General features: G+C 38.5%; 1 protein-coding gene across 1 annotated transcript; it reads left to right on the forward strand.

The window, feature by feature from the left end:
- The first annotated feature begins 915 nt into the window (after positions 1–915).
- LOC139714507 (acyl-coenzyme A amino acid N-acyltransferase 2-like) lies at positions 916–14,652 on the forward strand. The gene is made up of 8 exons (XM_071626215.1): positions 916–1,150; positions 4,618–4,898; positions 6,125–6,301; positions 7,619–7,827; positions 9,136–9,250; positions 11,134–11,214; positions 14,024–14,177; positions 14,513–14,652. The coding sequence occupies exons 1-8, from the start codon at positions 916–918 to the stop codon at positions 14,650–14,652; spliced, it is 1,392 nt and encodes a 463-aa protein (XP_071482316.1).
- Positions 14,653–19,196: the final 4,544 nt, after the last annotated feature.

Below are 19,196 nucleotides of genomic sequence, written 5' to 3' on the forward strand. Positions count from 1 at the left end.
ACAACAATAAAAAAACACAAGCGAACATGGAGCAAAAAAAAAAAAAAAAATAGGGCAATTTTTACTGTTTCCACAATTAAGTAAAATATGCTTATTCGGTATGCTATTTCCCTCATAGACTTAACACACCTGTTCCGCGTTAAAGGAAATCTAAACCCAAAGAGAAATGTGGATTGCTGGAGTGAAAGCAGCAACATTAGAGGAACACATCAGTAAAAGTTTGAGGAAAATTGGACAATCGATGCAAAAGTTATCAATTTTTTAAGTTTTGGTGTTAGAACCGCTTGATGAGGAGGCTACTAGATTATGACGTGTGTGTGTGTAGACAACAATATGAACAATATAAAGAAATACACAAAGGGAATTCCACAAAAATTCCCTTTTCATGAAAATAAGACATTCCATCACCTCTGCTTTCTGAAGTCAAGTGCTCTTTCATTATGCTAGAAAAGTGCATTTCTGTGGAATTGCCCTGATATTTTCTTTAAATTGTCCACAAATACGTCATAACCTCAAGTACTCTCCTCATCCAGCAGTTCCAACACCAAAACTTTAAAAATGCATAACTTTTGCATCGATGGTCCGATTTTCTTCAAACTTTCACTTATGTGTTTCACTAATGTTGCTGCGTTCTTTGGGTTTGGGTTTCCTATAAGGGAAGTGGACAGATAAACTTGTCCTAGATTTCAAGATTGCTATGCCATATCTAAATCAATACAGACTGTTCTCATTATAGGGGCTTTAATGTATGAAATTATCTGATAAATCCTTGCAAGGAAATTCGAAGATATTAAACTTTCACATGATTTGTTTTCTGTGGATTTAGGGTGGGACATAATCATAATTATGATGAGCATTGCAAGACTTAGGATGCTCTTGCGTGAGGTACCATCTCTTCAGGCCGTTGTTTCCGCCATGACAAGGCGTGAGACTACTTCATCCAGCATCACCAGAGAATGTACGAATGCTGGTCCCATTCTCAGCATCACGCCGGAGTCGGGCCTCGCAGATGAATTGATGGACATCAGGTGCTGGGGCTTGCAGCCGGGACAGCTGGTCACGCTGACCGCAAAGGTCCGCACAGAAAATGGGAAATACGAGTATCAGGCGAGTGGCCAGTACAGGGCTGCAGGTGACGGCACTGTGAAAGGTATTTATTGGTCGGTAATATACGTCATCACAAAACATGATATAGGTAAAATCTATCCACAATAATCTTGATCATGTTGATAGAACCAGGGAGGTCTCACCTCCCTGATAGAACCTACATTCAAGCTTTTCAAGGAGCAAGGGCCGGCGGAACGGGGGGGGGGGGGGGGGGGGGGGGGGCTCGGGCCCCCTCCCTCCACATATGAATATATACATAGGGTGTCACCACTCCCCCCCCCCCCCCCACACACACACACACACACTTTTTTATCCCGGAAGTGGCACGAGAAAAAGAAAGCATGAAATCTTGTGTGTAAGGCGTTTGTTTTTGCGTTGAAGACGCAAATGCTAGCAAAATGATTTCAATTCTGATATTAAAAGAAAATAAGGATGCCAAAAACACATAATTGTCCTGCCAACTGATTTTATTGTCTTGTTTCATAGAAAATTATAGAGGGTAAAAAAAAGAAATTTGTCGAGAAATATCAAACTATATAAAACTAATGATTTGTTTTTTCCTTATAGAAATCATTTGTTAAATCATGACTAGACAGAGAATGTTATTATCTAGTACTGAGCATTCGCAAAATGGTCTACCACAAGATAGTATGCAAATATCGACTGCTTCAGAGAGGGGTGGTAAGCCTATTTGCACCGAGGTGATTTCTAAACAGTGCTATGCCCCGAGACGAAGTCGAGGGGCATGGTACTGTTGAGAAATCACCGAGGGCAAATTATAGTTTTCCATGACCCGAAATAAAGCAGTCGATATTTGTGTTGTTTTGTTTTGTTCTTTTCTTTTCTTTTTAGCCCCTTACGTTTTTTCAGGATATTATGTTGAAGGACATCCTCAGTTTACCAAATATCCACAATTTGATTTGTGCGGGTAATCTTGTAATATGGAAGTCCGGATACGACATTGATTTCAACTTAAAGTTGATAAACGACTTAGATTTATGGTGTCCTTCTTGTGGACCTAGTTATGTCCTATGGGAAAAAAAAATCCTGTCCTTGTCTGCAATAATCTGAAATACGTCAAAACCAACTTAGGTTTGCAAGGACAGTAAAAGTTTCCTCAGAAGCAACAAAGATATTACTGGGTAATATTTGATAAAATACTTTCTTGGCGACCTCCCACTCAGTCAGAATGGAGAAACGCTGTAAAAGTAAATTCGATGTCATAAAGAATTTTGCACACGCATAATCCAGCGGAGATGCAAAAAAAAAAAAAAAAAAAAACTTGTCATACTGTATTTACAAGACATTGATTTTGTCATTGTAGACTATGCATATACTTCGGCAGAAACCGATATTAAAAACATTTTAAATTCCATTTTACATCAAACTCTTTTTGTATGCGGCGCATCGATTTTAGACACATTATGCATTATACGTCAATGAAGCTTGGAGATGTCATCTTGGATTTAAGTTTGGAAATTATTCAAGGTCGGCATTTGGACAAAAATCAAACTTATTGAACCTATAAAAATGGTCTTCATTATTAAATAACATAGTAGCATTTAAAGGTCCCTTGATAGTGACGATCGAATTTATGGTTCAAATTCAGGTCAGTTCAAATTTACTTCTTTTTTTCACGATGAAATAACATATTAACATAAATCTCACTTTCTTCAGTAACAAAAATGATGCATGTAAATTTATACAAAGAAAACAATAATTGATAACTTACAATAAGAACATTATATTACAATAGTTGCTGAAGTAACGAAAATGAAATAATTGTCAATATGCATCGTGTTAAAAAACGGACGGACCCACTGAAAAGACACAGAGCTTGTAGAGTGTTGGTCCCTCTTGGATAAAAAGATCTGGTGCAAAGATTGACCAAAAACAGCAAAATCAAGCAAACTTTTTAAAATGAGACAAGACTGGGACAGCAATACGACTATCTATACTTGTAGAAAAAAAAATTGACTTGACGACACGACATGACAGGAAACAAGATTAGCGTGACATAGAGGTAACCAAATAGACAGGGACTATGGAGCATAGACAACGATCCTTGGAGGTTTGAGGAAGAAAAAAAAAAGAAAAAATACACAATAAACCCTTCCACTGCGAATAATTGGTTTTTTAAAAAAAAACTCTACTCATGACCTTGACTTAGGCCATAGTATTAATGATAATGATAATAAAAAAGATAAAACTAAAATGGATAACCCATCATATCGATGTAAAATTGCATGGACCGGAAAAAAAGAGAGAGATAATTATGGGTTTTTTATGTTGTTGTTTTTTTGTCCGAACTGCAAGGGACAAATAAAGACTATAATCAACCACTTTTTTATGTAATTGACCATCACCTTATACTTCATCTTGAGGGCATTGGTACTGTCAGATACGGGACTGTATAAAAAAAAAGTTCAGATTCAGTTTCATTTCGTTTCGTGCTTGAAGGGTATGTACTCTATATTATTGTATAGTAACACGTACATACGAAAAGCGTATGACAGCACCTGCACTTTACACGTATAGGCTTCAGGCCCAAAAATGTGTTCCTTGCTATTTATATCTATATGTTTTGAAGTTATTGTCGAATATTTAGATTTGCAGATTACAACAATTTATAATATGGTAGTAAGGGAGTATAGCATCAAGCATTGCAATCCGTCAGGGACTGGGTGACGGTTGTTAAGTGAAGAAGCCTGCTCAGTGCCCTTCCGTGTGATGATAATGACCATCGATTTGGCAAAATCACACCTTCCTATAGAAGACACGTCATTCAGATTGACAGTTATTTCGCACAGAGTTTGGGAAAATACTGATAAAAAGAAATAAAAATGTAGACAGAATATAATGAAAAGAAGAAGTAGAAGAAGTGGATCCATCTAAAGGCAAACCACATGTACACACAGTTGATCCTCCTGCAGTTAACAAAAGGAAGAAGTTCACTTCGCGAACGCACATTAAGAATTTGTATACACTGTACTTTGAAAAATATCATTATTTGGACTGTCACGAACATGTACATGTACATAATTATCAGTTAAGAGATAGCAAATTAGAATTATAACATAATCTTTATACATGTTTTGAGATTAAACTGAAAGCTCTTTGGAACAGACAAGGCGGAGGTTTAAAAGCCTAAGGACGAGTCCCAAGTGTACTCTGGGAGGTATATGGGAAATGCGTGTTGTAGCAAAATCAATCCGTCCTCAACGGGTTAAGACTAAGATTGTGACGTCAGTTAACCCAATAACTTAAGTCTTAACGCATGAGTACACAGTAAGTCTTAAAGGACTCACATCGTGAACATCAGTCTATAATAATCACATATTCTCCCCCCCCCCCAAAAAAAAATATGAATAAAAAAGGACATTTTGGATCCTATGATAGGAGGGGAAACATTGGCCAATCATCTGCAATACAGCTAGGATGTCTATAATTAACCTGCGAGGGAAGTCACATAATATTGTTGTAAGTTGATTTTTGTTTGCTGTGTAACAGTGCACAGAGACCCATCGCTTGGGGGTAGCTACCAGGGCGTGGAACCCATGGGTCTCCTCTGGAGCCAACAGCCAGTCCCAGAGGTGGCACACAAGCGTCCTCGTCTGGTCAAGTTCGATGTGACCAGACCATTTACATACACCTTTGAGCTCCATGATGGACAAAGAGGCGTCCTAGCGTCCAAGATGGTGGAGAGGACGTATGTAGCAGACTATGTGGAAAGAATTCCTGTGTCGACTGGCGAGGCAGAAGGCGTACTATTCCTACCAGAGAAGAGAGGTGTGTCTGTATACGGATTATGTTAGCGTATCGTATTTTCAAGTGAAATATGACTACAAAATGTTGCTGTAAAAAGCCAGATATCGGCAGGCCGGGCCATGTAAACCCACAAGCCGGCTTCCCCAATGTAACTAAAACTAACCATCAGGCAAATATCAAAACAGAAATATTGTATTCAAACCATCGATTCTTTACCCAAGCGCCTATAGGCAAGTTTTGCTGTAAACCTCTGCGCCAGAGCGGAATTCTTGAGTATAGTAAGCCGTTGCGGCCATCATCGTCTAGGGTCCGTCTTGCGTCTTCCGTTGTTCGTGAAAACTTTATATTTTCGGCTTCTTCTTGACCACGCCATATCCCTAACTTTGCAAGTAACTCCCCTTGGGTAATACGATCTAAATATCTTCAAATTAACACCATGTGCACCCTTATAACTTCTAGGCCCTATTTCCCCGAAATACTGAAATCTCTACAAATCTTCATGCAGGTCGAAGCAATAAAAGAGCTAGGATATATATATATATATATATATATATATATATATATATATACATTTGGTGTAAATTACGTTGATAACTGTCGCTACAAGTTTGTTCATGGAGGATCCGAGGGTGCCTCCGGGGCACATTCGGGCCAAATTTTCACAATTGTTGAAATTTCACGGTGAAATTTCCACCACACCCGTATTTAGGGCATCTGGATGCTCGAATACATACTAATCTACACGATAGGCCCCGTGAGACACTAATCATGCTAATGGTGTCATGCACATTGTCTGAGGCCTTAATGAGCCTCAGGCACTGTGCTAATATTTTGATACCTCTTTTCGAATTGAATTGAATTGAATTCAATTCAATTCAATTCAATTCAATTCAATTCAATTCAATTCAATTGAGGTGGTGTTTTATTGATCATTATCTATCGCAGCCCGCAGGCTGAATTACAGACATTGTTAACAAAGGACCATGAATACATTAAAAATACACACAAGATACAACCTACAAAAAAAAAAAAGAAATAAAAAAATACATACATGTATATTAGCCACAAAAAAAAATCAGGCTTATATTTTTAACTATTTCACAATGAGATCACTGAACCAAAAGTGCAAACAGACAAAACAAACGCGAATATTACAATTAAAATGTCTTACGTTTTGTATATCACTATTCTCAATTTCCACTCAGTGGGGGCTGTTTTATAGTCCATTTTGCCTCTCTCGTGTTTAGAGGGATCAGATCCTTTGCCTTTCATCGTGGACATGAGGGGACTCCTAACGCAACTGGTCGTCGACCGAGCAGCGCTCCTTGCTTCGCATGGCTTCGCGGTGTTTGTCTTCGATTACTTTCGGCCGCGCCGCCTCAAGACCAACGGGGAGAATGTTTACGTGGACAGCCAAGCATTCTTGGTGAGTTTTAAAGGAGACCTCCGGATAATTTTTAGACTTTTACAGTTAAACAACTATAAATCAGTTATACCGAGTACAGAGTTTCAGAATTTATAGTGATTGTGTTGAGGAATAAGAGCGTTTGGAAAATTTACAACAAATTGCAATGAACAAGGATGACGATCACATGGCAGCCTCACCATAAGAATGCATGAGTTGGGGCTCAAGGAAGCAGAACAAAAGAAGATGGCATGCATAGGCCTACATTCTACACAGGTGAACTTGTTAAGCAAGTGGTATTGTAATGGAATTACACTGCTATAGTGTACATTTCTGAAATATGTGAGGCTCTATGTCATCAACACTGTTCAGTGCAATTTGTTTAAGATTTTTCAGAGTATTGCTTCTCTGCTCAAGGACCACAATAAATTCCACAAATCTATACATTGAGCTGTCGACTTATGTACTACATACCTACATACCTACATACCTACATGATATGAAATTATGAAAATCGTCTGGAATGCCCCTCAAAGCTTTTGGTTGGAGATCCCACGGTTCTGAAGCATTGTAGCTCACCTAAATATTCTGCATTATCAATCACCTGCTCTCTATAAACTTACCGAATTTGGCGGGAATTATCTTTGGGGAAGTTGAGACAAGGCTTTTCACGAGGCCGTCCGAGTTGGGACCCAGGATCGAGCAGAGCCATTGATCCAAGGTGTCCAAAGTCTTTTTATCTATCAGTTGTCTTCTGAGTGGCTCTACTTCAACAGAATGGTTGAGTGATGAGTTTTCATATTTCATATATCACTCATTTCAAGATTCAAGTCATTTATTGTCATGCACTCAGGCATAAAAATCGTCGTAACAGTCTCCAAATTATATCATTATATTCCTCGACTATAAAGACTGTCTGCTTGTGTCCAGTTACGCAATGTTACTTTCAAAAAATGTCAATTATTCACTGTAAACTATCTTGAATAAACATACTTTCACAAATAACGGAGAATGCATGAAGTTTGAATGCCATAAACTTGTACAGGACTATAGACGTAGTGTGCCTAAAATATATTATTGCGCTTTTCTTGTTATGTTCATAGAGTGCTAAGGTTTGAAAGTTATAAGCCTCCGCGTTTCACGCATAAGCTTAATCGATATTGAACTCAAAAGCGTTTTTATTTTGATGGGATTTTTAAGACTCAATAAATAATTTCAGACGATGTAAAAATACAACATGAGTTTGAAACATATCTTTTCTCTCTCTCTCTTTCTCCCTTTGTGTGTGTGTGTGTGTGTGTGTGTGTTTCTCTGTCTTTGTTTTACCTTCTTGTGTAGGATGTAATAAATTTTGCCCGAGAACATCCCAGATTGGATGCAGGCCGTATCGGCGTCACGAGCTCTTGCTTGGGGGGATCCATGATGCTCCACGCTGTCACACGCCTCCAGCTGCCGGTCCGGTGCATGGTGGCCGCGGGGTTCTCCACGCTGCTGTTTTCGCAGGTCGGTTGGAAGAACCTCGACGGAAGCTTAATTGAGCCCGCTGGGTGAGCAAATCCCATTTTTTCACTCTTTTCTTTCTGTATCATTAAGGATATATATATATATATATATATATATATATATATATATATATATACATATATATATATATAGATATATATTATATAAAGTACATCATTATGTAAAACGGACCAAAAATTTCCCAAGATTTTTTTCTTTACCTGAAGTCAGTGTCTAAAAGACAATGCACTAAGCTTTAAAATGATCGTCAAAAGCAGATTTAAACGAGTTTTCTGCCCATATTATGATATTTCCTGCACACCGCCGCTGCGGTGCCCTACTTCACCAGCTCCCACGGGATATTTGCACAGAATCCATAGAGACAGGAGGTAAACAATTTCTTGTCCTAAGACAAGGAAAAAAAACTCTACAAAAGATAGGAAAAGGATTATTCTCACTCATCAGTTCTAAACAAAAGACGACACGAATCTTCGGAATACTAACTGGAGTTTGTTTGCAAAAACCGATAAGTCCATATTTGCCAAATGGAGATATTTGCGATTAAAGGTCAAGAAAAATAAAGAGAATAACAATAAGAAAATTTTTGCTTCTTTTGACCATAACTTCAAAAATGTACCTTTATATGTAGTGACCAATACATCATTTAAAAGGTATTATTTTGTACTTTATGACAGAGACCGTACTTCAAAATCTTCTTATCGGTTTTTGCAAACAAACTCTTCGTATATATATATATATATATATACATATATATAATACATAATCATATACTAAGTATATATATATATATATATATATATATGAAATCATATGCTAAGTATATATATATATATATATATATATAATCATATGCTAAGTATATATATATATATATATATATAATCATATGCTAAGTATATATATATATATATTTCATTATTCATATTTATATATTTATGGATTGTATATAGAACATTTGTTACACATTTTTTTGGAATTGTATGGAATGGTCAATTGAGTACCATACAGTTAAAGATTATTGATAAAATACCCCGATAATAACAACGCCAATAATACGACATTGTCGTCGGTGATGCCAAGGCTGCGGTTACCACGGAACAGTAGCTGCGGAATATTCAAGATACGTCCTACATGATGCAGGTAATCTCAATGCACTCATCCATCGTAAGAAATGGTGACTTCTCATGACCCTTTCACTGGGTTGATTACTGTGTATGCTACGTGGACGATCCACCGGGCTTCTGCATATAGAGGCCCATAAAGGCAGGACTTTCCTTTATATACCTTCTTGCTCTCGACCTCTCTATCTGTCTATCTGCCATTACTCTTAGACCCATGTCAGCGTTGGTCAAAAGATGGAAGGACGAGATGGATGACTGGTGGCTCACTTTCAATTTTCAGGGCGTCTTTGACAGCATGAAAGGTTTCAATGATGCCTTACCACCTGTGAGTATGCAGGGAGGCGAGACGAAACCTCTCTGGAGTATGTGTATTAGTGTTTGTTAAGCGTTACATTGCCATCTTCCTCCTTCCCGGGCTCTTCTCCTTATAAACAAAGTTTTTGGTGAATAGAGAGAGAAAGAGAGGGATATATCATAATATATATAAGAGAGAGAGAGAGAGAGAGAGAGAGAGAGAGAGGGAGAGAGATTGGGAAGTGGGAAAGATTGTATGAGTCATTGTCTTATAATATGATAATTATTTGTTACTGTTCTTATTATCAGCTCACCGGAGGCGAAGGCTCAAATGAGCTATTGCGATTATTCATTATAATTATTCCGTCGTTCGTCTTTCGTCGTGCGTAAACTTTTATATATTATATTCAGCTTGTCTACCTTCTTTTTCAATTACACGACATATTTTCACCAGGCTTAGCAAGCAGAGTGTCGTGGGTGATAATTGAAGCTACCGTGGAGCCACTACAGCTCCATAAAAGTACAGTTACCGTACCGACGTACTATAACTAATAACTCATGTTACTGCTCAAACTAACAGCTCTTTCACTTCTAGATCTAGAGAAGATTTTTGTCAAGATTCCTTAATCTCGGCTAGAGGAGGACGCAATCTGCTAATTATGCTTGGTGAAATTCCGTCCTTACAATTTTCAAAACGACGCTGAAAGTGTACATAGAATAATTTATATAATCATATACACATACAATATATGTATATCAAAATGCGGGGTAGAGCCTTACTTAGCTCAGGTGAGAATATCATTATGGTCCCCGGATCTTTACGCTCCATGCACACCAAGGCCAATGCACTTGCTGTATACATGTACCAGGAGTCACATAACACAAGGCCGATCGGCAATGATCGGGCCTCTAAAATCTTGAAAATCTGAAATTTCGTTGATCCGAAAAATAACTCTGTAGTGTCCCAAAGTAAACTAATTACGATATAATCATTTTGAATCTTAAGTGCCCGACCGGGCGACCCAAAGATAATCTCTTTGGAAATTTGGTGGCCCAACATTAATTTCTATAGTGGCCCCAGGCCACCGCTAATATCAAGCCCTGAACAACATTTTCACGATATGTACTTCAAAAAATAACAAAAATATACTTTAATTCCTGAGAACTGGAGAAAAGGGGAACTTGAATCCAAATAAATAATAATGATGATAAAAATGCTCATGATTTTACAATAATGCAATGCAGGCGCACCTAGGAGAAGTAGGGCATACTGTTATTTTTGCTTTATGACACAGGTTAGGCCTGTATCTTTATCAATTGTTCACTTTGAGAACTTGTGTTGAGAGCATATTATACTCTTATACGGATCTGAGACATGAACCATGAAAAGGCACGATGACACATACATCCGGCTTCTTATGAGAGTGCAGAATATAATCGGAGAGAGCACAAAACGAAACAGTACATCTGTGGAGATAGGTCCCATCCACTTCTTCTATTCAATGTTATTGTCGCTTGTCGTACATTGTCATATACAGTATAGGACACGATTTGCTGGTCACTGTCTCATGTAATTTCTCCAAGACTACCCTGCTGGCAGAGATGGAAAGATCTCTGAGGTATAATATCTTAAATATATTGCATTGCACAAGATGCTGGGCATGAATCAGCCGACAGGGAAACATTGATGACAGACACTTGGGGGCCTGGGGGGGGGGGGGGGGGGGTATGGCAGGACATGTAACTTATAGATAATGAACCCGTAATAGATAACGAATAACATGCAGGACATGTAATTTATAGATAACGAGCCCCGATGACAATTTCCCAAAGAAATTGCACGTCAGAGATCACGAAGTATGATATTTCATGGTGAATATCTATACATCTTTTCTCACTCCTTTTTGTGTATAGGTGGGGAATTTGAATTGTCCCATCCTGGCGTTCCGTCACGAAGATGACAGGTTCATGCCCACTGCACGTATGACTACTGAAGTAAGTATCCTACGGTCCTTTCAGTACATCAAGATTGAGGGCGCACCTCTCTGGTATGGTACAGTGCACAGCCTGTGGTACAGCGCCGTACGTACGAGCAATATAATGCTTCTGCTCCTGCAATATCACAGTCGCTAAACCTCCGTTGAAATAATAATTCATGTTCATTTCACACGAGTCAAAAGGTACAATTTTCACCAGGCTTGATGAGTGATAGAGGATGCCCTCCATATTTTAGTAAAACGGGCACAATGCTCTATAGGTCAATCCAAAGCTCTATTTATTCTAGACACAAAACAAAGCAAAACAACAACAACAACAACAACAACAACAACAACAACAACAACAACAACAGCAACCAGGGGCCGCGGAACCGGGGGGGGGGGGGGGGGGGCGGGAAAAAAGAAAGAAAGGGGAAAAATCGGGGGAAAATCACACTGCCCGAATTTCTCACAAAAAGTGTTCTTCAGATCGCTTTATCTTGATTTTAAAAACGCAAAAGCTCCGTCGAGTGGGAGGGGACATCCCCTCCCACAACATCCCCCTCTACCTCATTAGACTTTGTATACACATAGATGATATACACGCGGAATATGAGCTAAATGCCGTGATTTTGCCATTAACACTTTTCTGAAAAAAGTCCAAATTATTTCCAGAAATACTTCTTTTTTTTTTGGGGGGGGGGGAGCTAGAAAAAAATCCAAGTATTGCACCAAAAGTTTGCACCAGATCGCTGAATTTCAGGTCTGAAAATGTAAAATCACCTTCGTGTGGGAGGAGAAAATAATATCCCTTTTGTAACACCCTCGTGAGCATGCCTTTTCTGTTTGATTGCTTAACAGACAACGTTCATGAAATTAATTGTAACAGTAGATTAATACAAGAAGTTTATTTAAATGTTACCTCTTTATAGACAAATTGTTCAATAATAATCCACATCAAAATATCCTGCTACCTTAAACAAGTGGGGCCGTTTCAAGTCGATAAAAGACGGAAATACATGCATCAAATTGCACCATTTACAACATAAAAATGCAAAAAGTTATCACAGTGGGAGGGGGAACACCCCCTCCCACACCCTCCCCCCCCCCCCCCCCCCCCCGTTCCCTCCGCACTCTCGGGTTTGGTCGCTTGGCTTCCTTGCATAGTAACCGCCACCCTCCAAAGATCACAAGATCATTATCCATCAGGCTACGCCGGTGCGTTATAGGGGAGGGGGGGGGGGGGGTGGGGTGGGAGGGTGGGGGATGGGAGGGGGGTGACCTTTATACCTTTCTACAAACTGGCCAGCCTCACATATTCACTACTGATTGACTAGAACTGAAAAATATACATAAATAGACAAATGAAAAATATAAAAGAAAAGAAAAAATAGAATAATTTTAAATAGTGTCAGGCTGTTTCTCCGAAATCTTTTGCCCTAACCCGATTCCTCCCCCGTAAGGGGTAGGAATATCTTGGGGTACACTTAGACCCGGCTCTTAACTGGAAGGAACATGTATATCATACAAGTAAGAAAATAAGTTCCAGATTAAGTCTGATGAGTCGTCTGAAAAAATCCCTACCTCTGAATTCACTAAAACTTCTTGCAAACTCTTTAGTTCTCACATTGTTTGACTACTGCAGCATCGCCTGGTCAAAATGTCCCTCTACTACGAAAGATATTATTGTGAGACAACACAAACGAATGGCCAGAATAGTCTTAGGGGTAGACACATGTACATCTACTGACTACGTACTAAGTCAACTAAACTGGACCACGATAGAGGATAGGTGGAAGCTTCAAAGGTGCAAACTGGTTTATAGGGCACTAAATGGGGACGCTCCAGAGTATACCTGTCACTCTTGTTTCAGAAAGTTTGTAATACACACAACTGCCAGACTAGATCAGCAGTCTCTGACGGGCTAATAGTAACTAGAGCTCGAACGAATGCTGGGAAACAGTCTTTTTCATACACCGGCGAACTCGAATGGAACAGTTTACCAATAAACTTAAGGCATGCTCCATCTAAACAGTCGTTCTCAGCCCAATTTTGGAGGGCACTCCACTGTGCCCAAGTATAGTTCTGTTGTTGTCGTTTCTTTTTTTTCTGTTTGTTTTTTTTTCTTTCTGAGGTAGGGGAAATTTAAGGATATGAGGATGTAATGTGTTGCATAATATTTGTTAAATTTTGAGTTTAATATATATCAGTATACAGTATATTAAGATATATACAGATTTGATACTGCAAATACGATTTTGTTGTTGGTATTGTATGATTATCATACATTTTTGTGTTTATTTGTATGTATGTGTTCATGCAGGGCCTCCAAGAACAACAGTGTTTAACCCACTGACGGAGCCACCCTGTGAAAATAAAACATATAAATAAATAAATAAATAAATAAATAAGGTGATTGATTTTATCTTATTTTATTTCTGAATTTCTTTTTCATATAAATGAAATACAAAGTCAATTGAACGAACTAATTGAGCATAGTATCATTTGAATCTGAGAGTTAAAACAGAAAAGAGATTAATTGAAATATCCAACATTTCTTCTAACACAATGCAAAATGAAAACAAACAGGCATTATTTTATGCATACATTTACGTAAAAGTCTTTAAAAAAACCTCCGTTTCACGATAGTTTCAGATTTCTTCTTTTGAATATTTGGGCGTTTACGCTTCGCAGACAATCATGGACTACATTAACAATTCTCCTTATTTACTATCAATATGTGAGTTTATGTATTTCTTATTTTTGCATGTGATGAGCAGTTGCCTTCCCATGATATCCTTTGAATTGTCATTTTTTTTTTTGTGTAGATCGTGAAGCAGATGGAAGAGGCTGGTAAAGGTCATTTGGTGGACTTGCATTCACTCCCTGGGACTGGTCACTTCCTGGAGTGTCCATACCATGCAATCAATACTACCTCTGGCCTATATGACCCGCGTGAGGTGACCATTGGTCAGACGAGATGTGAGTTAACCCGTTGAAGACAGGCTGATTTTGCTTAAACACGCATTTCCCATCGACACCTGCCCGAGTATACTCGGGACTCACTCGTCCTCAAGAATCAGGGAGAGGCTACACTTCGTACAAACCTCTTTTTACACTTTGCGTCAACTTCTTTTTTGATTTTGTATCAACTACTTTTATACCACAATAATCTGTGTTTTACCATACGTTCATATTACGCCTGTGTATCAGAGCCTAGTCAGGGAGAGCGTAACTCCAGGAACATATTATTTCCTCTAAGACAAGGAGTGGTAAGGCTGGAGTTGTAACTTTGTTGTTTGTTTGCTTCCTTGCAGTGTACTACACAGACTACGGTGGTGAGGACATTCAGCAAGGTGCCAAAGACCAGGAGTTTGCTTGGAGGAAGATCATCAACTTCTTCAGGAAGCACCTGGAAGTGGAAAAAATGTACCGCACAGACTGGATATCAGACTAAGAAAATGCCTGTCATCCAAAGAGGTTCTACAAGTATATGTATAGAACCTCTTTGCAGCTGTCATCTCTGCAAAGTTTTCCTTTCAGAAGCGTGTTCCTTGGGCACCCACATGTTGTTAGAGGCGCGTGTTGACTGTGTGAGCGAAAATATGCTGCAAACTTTGCATTACCTTTTGATTTGACCTGAAAGCGTATACCAAGAAAGCTCTTGCCCATTTGTAAATATTCGTCGCTGACACCACGAAGTGGCACTTTGGCTGGTCAAGAAAACCGCGTTTCAAGAAAAACGCAAAGTTTTACAATTTTTGAAATCATCAACTGGAGTGGGTTTCTGTAATTAAACATGATAAATTGTACATGAACGGAAAGAGGAGAACTTCTTTATAGTCACATGCCAATTTCAAATATTGAAAGTGAAATACAACGTATACCGACTGCGAGGCAGAAAATATTATTGTCATTTCGTGGACGAAATCATACGCGTAAACCGCAGTTCGATTTTTTCCACGAAATGGCACATTGGGTCGCGTGCCTAGTGTGTATATGATACATGTATTGTTCAGCAAACCAAGAAGGGCATTTTTTTTTTCAACAACTACTATGTTTTTGTTTTTTTTTTCAAATCGAGGAGACGATATATTAACACCATTAAGTCGCAAACATTTGTGTCATTTCGTGAACGAAATCGTACGCGCAAATCGTTGTTTCATTGATTCCATGAAGTGGCATGCCACTTCAAATCTGCATGTTTTCAGTTATGTTAAATGATCTGCCCAATTCAGTAAACAAGTGCGAAGTAATCTTATATGCAGATGACACGGTTCTGTTCCATAGTGGAAATGATGCCCAGGAGATTGAAAACCGTGCAACGACAATTGCATAATGTGGCCCGGTGGTTGGGACAAAATTGTCTAATATTGAATGCTAAGAAAACTCAGTTTATGTTAATTGGAGCACCAAGAAAACTGTTACCGACTGGCAGATCGGTTGAAACTTGAAATTGATGGTAATGATTGAATTGGAGAGAGTAACTGAATACTATCTAGGAGTTCCGATTGATGAATCTATGAGATGGCAAAAACAAGTTGAAGAATGTAGTAACAAAAAATGCTACACAACTAGCATTGCTGAGACGCCTGCGGAAGTATCTAACCGAAAGCAGCGCTAAATTTTTGCAAACTCCTTAATAATACCGTATTTTGATTATTGTTCTTGTGCATAGTCAAACTGCTCACAAAGTCCTGAAGATGTGCCTATCAAGCAGCACAAGGAAATGGCCAGAGTGGTAAGGAGAGTGGATCACACAGTGCCAACCAGCCAGGTGCTTGGAAGGCTAGGTTGGACGACGCTTGAAGAGAGGTGGCGTTTGAACACTTCATGGCAACATGACTGAATACAATGTATGTGCGAGAACTCATTACATCCCTAGGTAACGCACACTCATAAGAGTACACGAAACCCAAGTAATAATGGTCTCATAAGTTAGAACTTGAGCGGGAAAAAAAAAATCATTTTCACACTAAGCTTCCTGTCTTTGGAATCAGCTCTCTGCTGAAGTCTGAAACGCCACTTCCCTTCAAACGTTTGTAAGAGCATATACACACTTGGGGTAGAACTCGGTCATTTTGAAATCCCTATACATGTATTATGCAAAAGTATCATCATATTTCAAATAAAGTGAATTTGTGTATTGTTATCATCAAAGACTTATTAATTTGTATTTTATATACAGCATTGATATTGTTTTGATATTGCGATGTATAACGGGATGTCCTTGATTTGTTACTGCGTGTGTGTGTGTGTTGAATTAATTGTTGAAATAACTTGTGTTATTCTATTGCAGGGCCCCAAGAATGTACCAGTGTATAGACAACTGATGGGGCTACCCTGGGTAAAGAAAACTAAATAATAAATAAAATATATTTAAGACATTCTCTTCCATCCCTCTTCCTCTTCCTTTTTAACATTGGTTGATTAATAAAGAATTGTATACCATCCTATCTCTCCGGCTGTCTTTGTAAGTTTTTCTGTCTTTCTACCTCTAACTTCAACTTATCAAAATAAAGAACTACTCATTCTTCTGTTCGTCGGAGTCAAAATTATAACACTGTCTATTTTGACTATGTGGAATCAAAAACATGCAAAATTAATTGCATTTGGTAGAGCGCAAAAATTACTTGCGCGAAAATACATGTGTCCACTTTTAGAGTAACTGTGCAGCTACACATGGACATGGAAATGGCTCGGCAGGCTTATACTCGATCTGCAGAGATAGGAACAGATAGGGCGCTGGAACTTCGTTGTGAAGTGTTGCGGTAAGGACCACTGCTCTTTGGCAACAGTCACTTGGCAGCCTGTGCCTATAGTTGCAAAGAATCATCGCTACTTGGGGAGGGTGCGCCGACACACCTCATGCTGTACAGTATAAACAAATTCAGAGAAGGGGGAGAGGGTATATGTTGCACCCCTAAAAGCTGTCCATCATGGTGTCCTTGTAGCGACGAAGGGCTAAACTAAAAGGGCGAAAGCCGTAGATGCCAGGTTTGAGTCCCACTGGTTCCTTTTTTCCAACATAACTGTTAATTTACAGATCAGCAGTTGAGATCTTAACAAAATCTCATTTGTAGAGGGAGATAAATTGAAGAAACTCGCACCTGAACCTTCACCCCTATGAACAATATCTTGCTTTCAACTGAATTCAAGGGCTAAAATTGTTTCCCATAACCCAAGCCCAGTTCACGAAAGGGTGGTTGTTTTCAGAAGCAGAAGTTCTCTGCTGTGATAGCAAGGCCTGACCACTGAAGTCACGCCTTGGACTTTGGTTTCCATGAAGGCTTCTATTCTAGTGGACCTCCTGCCATCATCGCCAAAGGATGGAGCGTATAGCACGCTGGTGGAACTTCTCCAACTGGGTTTCAGATGTTGCCGACAAACCATCTATGCCTCAGAGGATTAGACGCTTAGAAGAAGCGACATCAAGGCGACTGCCTTGTGAAGGTTTAGTATTCTTTAGCAGAGACATCCAAGGTCATGGCCTGCTTTTCTTAAAGGGATGGTATAGTATTGGTGGAGATGAGGATTGGTCTTTAAAACTTTTTGTGAGATACATGTACAGTACCAAGAAACCACTTTATGAAATATTACTGAGCATACCATCGGTTTTGAAATAGCCGAGACATAAAAAAACCAAAAAAAAAAAAAAACCAAAAAAAAAAAAAAACCCAAAGTAAAACAAAGCAGTCGTGACCCACCTTTTATTAGGATTGCTCTATTTTGGATATCTCGGCCATTTAAAACCAGTTTTCGTCAGATAAACTTCAATTCCTTTTGGAATTACATCCTCTTTCACATTTCATAAGAGGTTTCTCATCATCTCACTAAAAAAATGCTAGAAGCCCGAAGTTAGGTCTCAACCAAAACTATACAATCCCTTTAAAGAAAAAGGGGCTGGATTATTATTGTTATAGTCCACATCTGGAAGTACACACACCACTGAGTGCACTATTCCACTGCCTGACCACCATTTTCATACAGCTAGGACACTTGTAACAAGTAAAATTTGTTATCTCAGTAATTCAAGCTTTGTATTTCTGAGGGACAACTGATCAAAAGTATTGCAGACTTGCTTATCTGCTACAGACTCTGGACGTGAAGAATTACTTGTTTGGAACGATTGTGCACAGCATGCTTTTATACCAACTACTATTTCAGCATTAGAGTGATTAACAAAATACTTCAAAGACAGAAAGCACTGATGCAATTGTGAAAGACGCTTGGGTATGCTACAAAAGTACTGGAAAAGAAAAAGAAAAGCTGCATAACTAGTTCATCAATTGTTCCATTTTCAGTTCTGTCTTGGGACAGATCTTTCTTCCTTGACAAAACTCTTTGCTATCATTATCTTTTTTTTTTGTATGCACCATTATACACAAAGCACCTTATACAATTGTACATTGTACCATGAAATACCAGGGTAAGCATTTTCCATTGCTTGAACATTCTTCTTAAACTTATTTTCTGTTACTAACATGTTCTATCCAAAATCTATTCTTAACAAAAAGTCTACCCTTGCTTCTCTGCAGATAATACTAAAAAATCATAATTTTGCAGGAGTCCACTACACATTTAACAAAATCACCATAAGGTCTCACCTACTAGTTACAAAATACATCAGTGTTGAGTTCTCTTGCTCATTGTGCAAGTTAAAAACTGATGACTGGTCTGTTACTTTCATTATAATTTTTTCCTTGACCATACAGCATTTGATATGAAAATAATGAGCACAATCATTGAGCCCAATAACGGACAATCTATCACAATGATAAGGCCAATCATCAATTTATGAATACATTATCATACCATCACTCACAGAACACACAGCCAAATTAATGTAAACATCACATATGACAATTCATTTGTCTGTGGTATCAAACTTCTATGAATCTGAAAAAATGTAGAAAATGCTCATCAGGTTAAAAAAAAATAATAATAATACTCTACATTTTCCTGCACAAAATTCTTTGCAACCCTGGAATAGACAATTTC

The sequence above is a fragment of the Diadema antillarum genome, unplaced genomic scaffold, assembly GCF_040938485.1.
Source record: "Diadema antillarum isolate AM-2024a unplaced genomic scaffold, OU_Dant_1.0 seq00002299_RagTag, whole genome shotgun sequence".
In the NCBI taxonomy this organism is placed as follows: Eukaryota; Metazoa; Echinodermata; class Echinoidea; order Diadematoida; family Diadematidae; genus Diadema; species Diadema antillarum.